The sequence below is a fragment of the Cuculus canorus genome, chromosome 2, assembly GCF_017976375.1.
Source record: "Cuculus canorus isolate bCucCan1 chromosome 2, bCucCan1.pri, whole genome shotgun sequence".
NCBI classification, from domain to species: Eukaryota; Metazoa; Chordata; class Aves; order Cuculiformes; family Cuculidae; genus Cuculus; species Cuculus canorus.
Window position 1 is genome coordinate 138,361,047 of NC_071402.1, and position 12,131 is coordinate 138,373,177.

General features: G+C 37.6%; 1 protein-coding gene across 1 annotated transcript in view; it reads right to left on the minus strand.

Moving 5' to 3' along the window:
* The window catches only part of ITGA8 (integrin subunit alpha 8), a 108,609-nt gene that overhangs the window by 30,561 nt on the left and 65,917 nt on the right, over positions 1 to 12,131 (minus strand). Inside the window, exons 22-25 of the mRNA XM_054059621.1 lie at positions 11,424 to 11,503; positions 8,330 to 8,410; positions 6,740 to 6,845; positions 5,009 to 5,167 (exon numbers count right to left, since the gene is read on the minus strand). Coding sequence (XP_053915596.1) covers positions 5,009 to 5,167; positions 6,740 to 6,845; positions 8,330 to 8,410; positions 11,424 to 11,503 — 426 coding nt within the window. The remainder of the gene's footprint in view (positions 1 to 5,008; positions 5,168 to 6,739; positions 6,846 to 8,329; positions 8,411 to 11,423; positions 11,504 to 12,131) is intronic.

Genomic DNA, 12,131 nt, shown 5'->3' on the forward strand with positions numbered 1-12,131 from the left:
ATTTTTATATTTACTCATTTTCTCATAGACCCTAGAGTGTTAGCACCTCCAGTAGTGAATTATTACAGCAAAGGTTTGAAAACAGCCCTCTCTGATTCAGGGAAAACACATCTCCTGCAACAACTTAAAAAAGCAGAATTTCACCAGTGGCCTAGACGTTCCGCTTAAAGATATTACTTTATCTTTCTTGAACTAGTAGCATTGAATTGTACATGTCTGTCTGTGTAGCTATATTATATGCCATATATTTAGCACATCACACTTTATTTTAAGTGGATTCCCACTCCCTCCCTTTAACTACAATCTTCTGTCTTGGTTTCCCCACCAGAGAAAACTGTACTGCTTTCTTCTCCTGAGCCCTGTCATCTTGAGCAGATTTCCAGATCTCTTCAGTTCTTCACTTCTCATTTAAAAATCCAGTCTAGCTTTCCACTTCTTCTATCCAGGCAACACTCTGTGCTGCAACGTGTAACTCCATCAGAAACGTTCTGGAAGAGGACTTTGTGTGAAAGCCGTAATTCAAGAGGAGTCAGTGACCATTTAAAAGCAATGCATTAGATGGCATTATTCCAGACCAGGACTTACACACTAGAATTACAGCTCTGCAGCATGAGGAGACACTGCCTCTAGAAGAGGTTAGCTCCTGCCAATCATATTAGTGGATGTACCTTACCTATGTGGTGGAGTTTAGCTGCTATTTTGCCACTTCCCCAACACTGCCTCACTGGTACGGCAATGCTCAGCTATTGAGAACGTGCCACGTGTGACAGACTGTATCATCTGCCATAGTTAGAAACCATTGCCTAAACTGCTGGGATTCACAGGCATAGGCTGCATAAAACTGCTTTTTTGCAATCAATCTGGGAAAAAAACTAACAACTCATCAAGAATACTGGCTCAGGCCAAAAGTCTGAGCCCTCTTACCAACACTGCTTTTAAGCAGATGCGGAAGGAAGAGTAAGAACAGGGCATGCATACACAATGCTCCTTTCCTAATAATTTTCAATTTCCATATGTTTTCAGCTCACGACTTCCTGATCCTCATGATGGTGGGGTTTTTTTTTTCATTTATTAATCTTCATTGGACTTCTCTTTTGCAAATTTGTCCACTTTCCTCTTCAAACAATCTAAACTTTTAACCCTACTTCCTTTGGCAATAAGATCCAGACATCTAATACTGGTCACAATGAACCACCACTTCCTTTTGCTTGTTTCAAATCTGGCTCTTCAGACTTCATTTGATGCCCCAGTTCCTGTGCAGGGAACACATTACATTCTTGTGCAGAAATAGGCAAAGAACGCTCAATCCCCACCCACGCTCTTCCTACCACTCCTCATCTTGTGGATCATATTTATACATAGTCACCTCCTTTCTAGACTGAAGCATCCTGGTGTACTGAGTTCTTCTGGAAGTGAATTTGTTTCATATCTTTGATCAGTCCTTTTACTCCTCTTTTCATGGTTTGCAAGAGTCATAATTTTATTCTTTTCATGTCCCTCACTGTTTTCAGAGAAAGATAAGCTACAGAAAAGGAAGAGACCCTAAATAAAAGTCTTGCCACGTGCACACATTTGATTTATCTTTGTGGAAGAAACACTAAAGCATAAAGGAAAACTTTCTACAAGATACGAAATTGAGCAATGGGGAGGAATATACTGCTTTGACTCAAACTGAACAATCTATGTCGTTTCAAACACCCAAGCACACTAAGGGACCCTAGGTTGTGAAATCCAAGAGAAGACAGGCATATGTCCTTCGCCTCGTTGGGAAATCTGAGCCAGGCATCTTGCTGTTTATACAAAACCTGAAGGAAGCAGTCTCTGTATTTTCTTCCCTTCTGAAGCAATAGATAAGCATTGCATATTTGAAACCTGATTTGTGTAATCATGCTGTTCAGTGCTTTGACAGAAGGAAGGGATGTTTAAATTCATACAATAATGATTGCACTTGTAAAGACATATTCTGCTAAGACAGATGGACCATTATTTCATTATTACAGGAAGATTTCTCACAAGCCTCTCAAGTCTCATATATGTAACAGATGTGATCATTATCACGTGGGAGAAAGAAGAGCTAAAAAGACTGAAAAAAAAAAGAAAAATACATTGCCTGAAATTGTCATTAAGAACTGTGGCACTATTCTGCCCAGAAGCTCTGCCCTCCTGACAGTAATGTTCCCATCTCAGCTTCTTAAATGAAAGTTAAAACAGAGCACAGTGGCCCAGGAGGGGGGATGCATAACTCCTTTTCATGTACTTGCAAGCTAATCTGACCAGTGTCTTTGAGATCCTATGCTTCCAAATGCAAGTGCAGCAGCTCAGCTTTTTGCTTCTCATCACTTTTGAAAAATAGGTGAAAATAGGGTAGAAAAGACTAATAGAAAAAAATATTCATTTCCAAACTTGCTGTGTTTTGGGTGCAAAATTGAAACATTTTCTATTTTCAGTTCCCCATTACTCACTACCCTTTTGTTCCTTTAGAGAAACTAAATGAAAGGATGATATCCTGATCCCTCTCTGGCTTCCTGGGTGAAACACAAAAATCTGGCCATGACGTATTGGGTATACATCAGTTTTTCTGTATTCTTAAAAGTATATATTGTAGTTCTGTTTCTTTAAGCGAAAGATTTGTCTTATATCTCCTGTGGCTGTGAGCAACCCCCTGCATTAGAAAGATGTCTCCCCTTTCACCCACTGTACTGAACTCAAACCCTCCTGGTATGCATAAGACGTATAGCACTTCTTAGCATTTGGAACACAGTTCTCCCCACAAGACATTTAACAGGCTACTGGTTAAACTCAAGAAGTGTTGTTTACTCCAGAAGTATCTGGAATCAGTTATGTTTAATAAATTGGATACCTCGTTTTTGATGGGATAATATGTAGCACTTGCTCTATTTTGCTAAATCTTCTGACTTTAAGCCAAACCAAGCTCTTTTAGGGCCATCAGCCACCACAACATAGATATTATAACAGGATTTTAGACACTGGCATATCAACAACACTTTACTGAACAGGCCACTACTAGGCTTCCCCTTATTAGTGTTTTCTCCAAACTCTTGAGATCCCCAGCTCTGCTATAAAAGAAGAATCATGTCCATGGAAGGGGAAGCACTTTGGATGGCAAACAATATCTAGGAGCAACACCTATGAAAAAAAGGTAGGGGTTTTTTTTTTTTCCTTTTGCTGGTATGGTTAAGATAATTATAGAATCATTTCCAAGTAGAAATAAACCAAAAACTTGTCATGTTGCTGACAAAGTTGTAACTTTTGTGAGTTAATATTGATTAAGCCATAAAATAATTGTAGACTGTGTGAATCATTTTATCAAGTGCCAATACATGCTAACTTTCATTTCTGGAGTACATTCCATGCAGAATTGCAACTGATAGTCTCAGTTTATAGGACGTTCAAAGCATGCTCTTTGAAGAATTAAAATAACTAATATTTTAAGGCAGGTAAAAAATATAAGCTTCTAAAAATACTCCTATTTTACAGATTTTACTGTTTCATTCTCTGTTGAACTTAATTATAATAAAAAATATAGCACATGATATTAAAAATATGTATCTTATTGTATACTTGGCGTAAGGAAACAGCTCCTGACAACAAAACATGATGAAGTCTGACTGATTAAGAAGCAGCTGTGCAGAAAAAGAACAGGCTTTAGCTGCACATGCACCAGCAGTGTGCCTCGTGAGCCGTGAAGGCCAACAGCATCCTGGGCTGTATGAACAGGAGCAAAGGCAACATATTAAGGAGGTGGTTATTCCCCTCTGCTCAGCACTCAATAGACCATGTGTAGGTACAACATTGATTTTTGGAGCCTCAGCAGAAGACAGAGATAAATATAGTGAAAAGAGTTCAGTGGAGGGCCTCTAGGGATGCTCAGGACTGGATTGTTTGTCCTGCAGAGAGATGCTAAGGGGCCAGTGCTAGTTCAGACCAGAGAAAGAAAGTTTGGAGGAGACTGAAGCTTTCAGAGGGAGAAGGCTATCACAAAAATGGAGCCAGGTTTTTCACAGAGGTGCATGGCGGGATGATGACAGGCTATGGGTGTTAAGTTGAAACAAGAGAGGTTCAGACTGGATGCAGGAAAAAACATATTCCCTATAAGAACAGTCTAGAAGCAGCAGAATTTGCCCAGAGAGGTTCTGTAGTCTCTGTCTTTTAAGACAGTTTTGTTTTAAAGACCAGACTGGATAAAGCCTTGAACAACCTAGTCTGATCTCGCAGCTGACCTTGTTTGAGCAGGATGTTGGATCAGAGTACTCCCGAGGTCTCTTCCAACCTGAATTAGCCTATGATCCTAAAAACCAGATTACCGTACAAATTAGCTGCAAATAAAATTGTGTTACATTCTCTAAAAATACCTGATGCTCGAATATCTGGAGGCTGTCTACGTTCTAATAAATAAATAGCCCTGAGAAGTTTATGTCTTTCAATCTAACAATATTACATTATTGTGCTATAAGGAATTTTCCTCACTGGTAACAGGTTCAGATATAAGACCTTTTGACAAACAAATCAGTGCTAGGTTGTATTAGACTCAACGGAAGAGCTATGTGCATCCCTTGACATAACAAATGTTTACTTCATCATTGGGAGTTCATCTGCTCAGCACTACTCTACAGATGACTTTCTAAATTAATGTACCCTTTAGGACAAGAGAATTTTCGGAGTACCATAAGAAGTGAAAAACTTTATCACTTATTCCAAGCCATGTGAAAAATCAAGGAAAACCCTGCAAATTCCCATTTCAAAAATTAACTTGTATCTAATGCTACAATGCTGAATTAAAATACAAGCTTCTTCTAAGCACAGTGCAGAAACCAAACGCATACCATGCAACACCGTTATACTAGAAACATTATAGACTATCTGTATCTTGCCTTTTACCCAGAAAAATTGATCTCAAGGTCATTGTGAAAAATTCCCCCAAAGCACCATCTGACTGTTAAGTGTAGGCAGAAAAAATCAAGCAAAATGCAGACAGAGGTGGACTTACCTTTATCTGCATTGTATTAATAGGAGAGCTCGTTTGACAGTGCAATGGTCCATGTGTCTGAATATGAAGAATGTAAAGAAGAAACTCTTCTTGACTGGACACAGGCCAACCGACATGGAGAACTGTATTGTTGATGGCACTTGGTCCTATATTGTGCAGCTGTCAAACAAGTATAATCAGTTCTTTCCCAGGCAGTAAATAACAATAAAATTCAGAGCAACTACCACTCAGACATTTTCAAATTCTTAGTGGCCACAGTCTTTAAGTACTTTGGGAGATATATATAGATTATTAATATCATTTCTTGATGGGGAATCAGTGGCAGGAAGGGGAAAAGGACCTCCATGTTAGTCATGAAGCCAGTGGCAAATCTGGGAGAACAATCTTTTTTGTCTATATTTGTATTCAAGAAATCCATCACCTTTCCCATTTTTTTCCTACATATGAAAGAACTGAAATTACCTAAAACAGTATAAAAGCCCCAAACTAAAACACACTATTGAAATACACTATACAAATATCTACAAAAACGAGTAAAGATAAAAACAACAGAAAATAAAAATCTGGGCTATCAAAATAGTTATCTTATATAAATTTACCATTTGAAAATGTCTGATGACCACAGGAAGTTCGGATATGTGTTAACATTGGACAAGATTGCTAAGGAAGCAGAACACCACGAAGCTTTACTTATAAGTTTCTAGAGATGTAAGAACACCTTTTTTAAAAGGTACAGATTTTTTTTTTACTGATGAGCTTTATTTAGAACCAAATAAATTCCACTTTTAATCTTACATCTTCTTGGGTAAAGGTTTTTAGAGGGGGTCTTTGGGCTTTTTTAATGCTTTGCTGATATCAATAAACTATGAAAGCAGTTTTTTTAGGCACTGTAACTATTTTAATACATTTAAAGTCACATATACAGTTCCACAACGCCTGAGACAGGGTCATTTGTTAGAGATTTTTCAGTTTATGTTAAGTTGAGGAATTCACAAATAATATTTTCTATTTTACAGTCTGTTTCATTAAAATTTTGTATTAGTCACACAAATCTTACACTGCTGATTAAGTTCAGTTACTTGTATTTTCTTGAGTGCTACTTTGTGAATTATAACCATATGTGAAGCACTCGGTTTTATCCCCTAGAACAAAGGCCAAAGATGGTCTGTGTTCCTTGTAGTTGACTTAATCCACTTTTTCCTAACTCTTCTTTAATGGATGAATCAGCAATAGAAAAAACCCCACAACGATACAAGGTAGAAATACATTTACTACAAACATTAAGATTTATTTCCAATGGAATCTTTTCTGAGCAATGAGGCAAGAACCTACATGTCTATCTACAGGGTTTTTTTTCACTTACCTAAATGCTAAAGGAAATATATTTTTTCCTGTGCACAACAGTCACAGCTTTTAACGAGAAACTAGACAAATCACTGAAAATACTTGGCATTGTTTGTAATGAACTTTTAAGCCTTGTTTTTAATTCCTGTCAGAGATCCAAATATTTATAGATCCCTTAAATGTCTAAGACAAGACACGTAGCATGAACTAATGTTTCCTCCACTAACATGAACAGATACTGGGGTTGTGAATTCCCAGATTAGATTTGGGTCATGTGCTGAAGTCAGAATATTTATATTTGTGGCTTTATCTAGTTGCAGATAAAGACAATAACACAAATTCATCAGAAGCAGCATGAGGTCCTGTGGCAACAGATATAATTTTTACCTCATAGATGTGTTCTACTAAAGGACCAACTTCTTCTTCTTTTGTAGGTTCATCTTTTGGTTCCCAGTTGTGAAGTGGCAAAATAATTGTTGGAGGGTGAGACACCCTGGAATATATAAAACAGGTTATAACAGTAACTGTTAGCAGTGATCGGCTACATTACTTTTACAAAAAAATTGACCACTGTAGAACCTGAGTGCTTAAAGGCATTTTGTTTCAGCACATTCATTAGAATTAGGTGAAGAGTACAAGGCTTCCATAAAGCACTACCCAGTCCTTATAGACTACCGGGAGTTTAGTTTAGCATTTAGTTTCATGCTTCCTCTGATGGATGGTCTTTTCCAGACAAGGGAGTGATGCAGAGAGGAATGCAGGCTGTCAGGCATTTGTATTGTTCTTACTGACAAGATGTCTGAATACACTATCCAAAAATCTAGAGTAATGCTATGTACATAACTGTATTTTCTCATTTCTATTTAAAACCTGTAAAAGTTTAGTGCTACACATCTTCCTGCACTGCAAAACATTTTTAGATATTTATTTAATGGCTCTGACTGCAAATTCATTATAACGTCTGCCATTCCTTTAAAAAACCTTGCAAAGTAGTCTATCGCATTTTACAGGTGAGAAACTGAGGTACAGATAGAGCAAATGATTTCCATAGGGTCACAATGAAGTTGGTGTAGCAAGAAACTGAATTGAGGGCCAGAGCCTAAAGTAGGGCCCCAGCTTCATATTTACTTTGCAAATTAAGTAGCAGCTAAGTCACTAAACACTTTTGTAACTTGCAACAAGTAAATCAAACATAAATGAAGAATACAGTGATGTAATACTCCACATCTGTCATCTGCTAGTACTGGAAGTAGCTCTTGGTGCTTAAATGGTATTACCCTTACTTTACAAGGGTCAGCTATCACACAATTTTGCTGGTTTCCAAAATCTTTAGCTTAAAGAAAAGCCATAACATTTTGATGTTTGTTCTGCCAAAATGGAAGTCATTCAATTATGTGATTCCTCTGTATTTAATGACCTATTTCTTAGCACTCAAGGCAGCAATTCAAGACATTTTTCCACTTGTGGACATGCTCTTTTTAAGAACTGAGGAAGTTGTGGTCATTTTTTGGTGTGTATCTACTTACCTATTAGAGAACTTTTCATTAAAAAGAACACACTATGCCACAAAAAGTCCCCTGTGTGAATCCATAAACATTTCATTGACACACTGAAAGTACAGCCAGTCCTTAACCTGAGTGTCCACCCACACCAACATCTCTAGTAGTTGCTGTCTCTCAACATTTTGTCACACCTCTGCAGCCCACCAATTAATTCCTTTCTTATTTCCTCAGCCTCTGCTTCTCTTTTTATGTTGTCTTCCCCTCTTTTTGTTTTTTTCACCTCTCTTCCTATCCAGCTCATTTCCCTAGATGACGACTCACTACTCATCTTTGAGATCATATCCTGTGCTTCTTTAGCTTTGGTATCCTTGTGTCAGTGAACAGGCACCCGTTTCAGACAGAAATATAAGAATCCTACAGTAGTAGCTGGTAGCATAGTTGTTATTATTATGAATTGAAATGGTCACACACTTACCCTCTGATCTGTACTTGAGCCAGAGCACTGATGTTGATATGGAGGTTAACTAAATTGCTTGTGGGATTAATCTTGTTAGAACTGGAGAAGATATGTACAAGCATTAAAAAAGGTTATTTAGCAGAACTTTAGATTGTTACAGATACAGCACTGAATATCACAAGGACCACAATCAGGAAGCAGTGTCATTGGATGTATTACAGCATGGGCTTGCTATCGCCACTCTTCAGTCTTGCAGGACATTGGTATTTAAGTTTGATATTATTTGACCTCATCACATGTTTAATAATATAAGAAACTCAAACTTCCTTTAAAGAAAGCTATGTATGAATAGGATAGGAATGTATCTAACTCAGAATATCATGCAAAATCCCTTGTTCAACTTGGCTATCTATATAGACAGACAGGAGTATCTTAATAGAATACAAGAGTGTTTCATTCATTGGAGAAAGGCAGCATTAAAGAACAAGCTAGGCTTTGTTATAATAAAATTTGCTTTTACGACTCTCCAAACTTGTGACTTGTGCATGACAGAACCTCTAAAGAAAAAATAACAAAAATAAACTGTTTCTTTACCTTTCGTATTTTCTACCCTCCCCTATCCAGAGAGTTTTTACACTCTTAATCCCACTTTGCAGTGAAAACTGATCCTTATGTTTAAAGCCTAGTGCTCTCACTCATTTTATTGCCCTTTCTCACTGCAAATCCTTAGTAGCAAAGATAGCTTCTCTTAATGCAAAAGGCCATTCCTATGGCTATAACATATTCATGTAAAGAAAAGTTTTCAGGTTCAAATTCATTAATATAGTGAAAATAAATTATTGCATTATTGCAGACTCTAAATTTAATAATCATAGGATTAATGATATAAAATTTGGAGTTTTTTTCCCAAGCAAGTGTGGAAGTACCTCATTCCTTCATGAAAACTAAGTTTCTATGGCTGTCACTGTTAACTGTTATCACATCTGGGTAGCATCAGTCAAATGGAAACATTCAGAGGAGGCCAGCATTGCCAGCAACTGACTCCTGAGGAGTAAAGGGCAACACAGCTTTGATCCAGGCTTTCTGGTTACAGATTGCTAAAATTAGGAGCAGCTCTAATTTGTTTGTAAACTAATGCAGATTCCCCTCAAACAGCATTTGAACTTTCGATGTAATCCTCTATAGCAATTGAGTACAGAAGTACAAAAATTGCTTAATGTATAAAAATGATTACACGACTAACGTGTTAGAATAAGCTGCTCTCCAACTGCTACTTTCCAGAGAGTTAAAATATAGATTTTGATCACATAGATATGGTATTCAAATCTTGTTTGTGCTTTATGGTATTTCATAGAAAAGAAAATAGTTTTAATCAAAGTGCCAAGACCTCTCTCTCTCTAAGGGCTATCAATTGCCTAGCAAAATCCACATCAGAAAAGGAATCAGATTCAAGATACTACTTAGCCGCTTACTTATTTCCCGTAAGTAATGAACTTTGGTCTTGCAAATAAAAATATTTGTTTTCCACTTGATGTTTTGGAGTAAATAAATGGATTTTTTTTTTTAATAATTCAGACTAGGACATAAATTCAGACGCTTTCTCTGCTTCCCTTTCCTTCATTTAGGTGGTTTTCTGCCTTATGGATTTCTGTTTCCTTTTTCTTTTAAAATCATTTCACCTCTTCACTAAGGACACAGAAATACACAAACTGTAGTGCTGCTTGAGAAGGAATGTACAAAGCAGTGAGTTTTAACTGTAGGATACATTCCCTATGCAAGAAGTTTTACTTTTTTTAAGTGGCTGGGTGCTCGTCAGCATTTTGATACCAGTTGTGGAAACTGTTCTTTTTGGCAGCTCAACAGATCTCCTCCCTTGAGTCACACTCACGGAGGAAGCATGGGATGTTGCTCTCTCCTGAAGTTCAGACTTATTCCTCAGTAAAGCCTTGTCACTTTTTCTATGAAAGTGATCTACCCTCAATTCTTACTACCTAGAAAGATTTAGCTGTCCAAAAAGTTCTGAACCTTCCCAATTTCACAGCATAAAAAGGGTAGTGATGAAAGCCTCATACCCATTTCAAAATGTATTGCTTGCATTAATAATACGACAGTCAACAGCGGTATGGACAAGCTGGACACTATATCCCTGTAGGAGCCCATGCTCAGGTCTGCACAGACTCCAGCTTGCCAGCCAGACCCCTGCGATTGGACTGAGGTCTGACCACACACCTCATTGTCTTCTGCGGCATTGCTGTGACCTTCATAAGTTTCTGCATGTCCTTTCCTTCAAGGGTTACATTCTGGAAACATGACTTAAACATTTTAAATGTCTCAGTTGTTTACCATAGTGAACATGATCAAGGCACTGATTAAAGGCCAGACATCAGCAATTAAGTTGGGAGGGAGGGGCAGGGAGGGCCCCATTAGGGACTCCAGTGTGTATTTGAAGACGACAGATGGAGCAGAAGCCCTGCCACTTACTAAAAAGTCTCAGGTTTGTTCTTGCTGTCACCCTAACCCAGCCTGCCCTGTGCTTTTTGTCCCTGTGGTGGAAGTTCTGCTTAGCATAAAATAGAAAATTCTCCAGCAGTAATATTTCAGCCCAAAAAATACGCAGGAAACTAATGGAAAAATTATAAAGGTTCACCTACATCAAACTGGAACAGTTACATTTCTTCCTGCCGGTAAAATGGCTGAGCAGATTTTAATTGCTCTACTTCTGTTTTCTAAATTGTAATGAAGAAGTGACATGCTATTTTTTTTTTTCACGGCATAACATATCTTTAAATACAAAACTTTGTTACAAAGTGATCAGTGTTCATTAATTCTGAAGTATAACATGAAGTGCAGATTTGGCAAATCTGTAGATCACTGACCAAAATAAGTTAACTTTTTTAAAGAATTTTAAGAAAATAAAATCCTCGGAATAAATCTAAGACGGATTTTTCTAAAAGCTAACAAGATCCAACTCCACAGACCCTCCTGAGCAAAGTTACCATAGGAAAGCCAATGAAATAACTGCTGACACTGAAGAGTTAGAGTGACCTTCTTATATATTAAACTTCAGATATGAATAGGTATTCAGAATTTAAAAAAACATAAAACATCTAACCTTTTTATTTGCAGCTCAAAATTGATGCTGAAATCTGCATTTTCAAAATGCTGAACAGAAAATCGAATGCCTGTAGAGAACTGAGAAAAAACCAAAACAAAACAACAAGTTATAAAAAGGGCTGTTCTCCCCATATCAAGAAAGCAGTCCTGTTCAACATCGTATTGCATTGTATTTACAGATTGTATAGGACACTGTTGCTTTTTGAAATTAGTATGAAATAATGTCATCTAGTTGTTTTCAGGAAAAAATCCCATCCTGCCTGTCTATATCAGCAGATGGAAAACCTGGCCGGACAGAAGATCAAGAGGCAAGAGGAACAGAAGAAGACTACTCCCAACAACACAGCGGTGAGGCCTTCTTCATTCAGAAAATCTCTGCCTTACTTTGCCAAGCCCAAAGAAAGTAATAGCTGTCTGGCAACTCTCATTCCTGCCTCCATCCATACACGCCTTTGTCCAGGTCTCCAGGGCTTCCTGCTCCTCCTGATGTCTCTGTAACTGTGACATATGAGCTGCATGCTTTAGGTGTCACGGAGGTTACTGATCACCTGTTTTTCTTCTAGAGGTTAAATTAGCAGCAGCAGCATCATGTTCTAGTTTGATTTGGTTTGAGCTCTTCCATTGCAGTTCAGTTAAGAGGAATATAACTTCAAATTTGTATTTGAAGTTCAGCTTGTCACAACTTGCAGTGTGTGACCACAGAAGA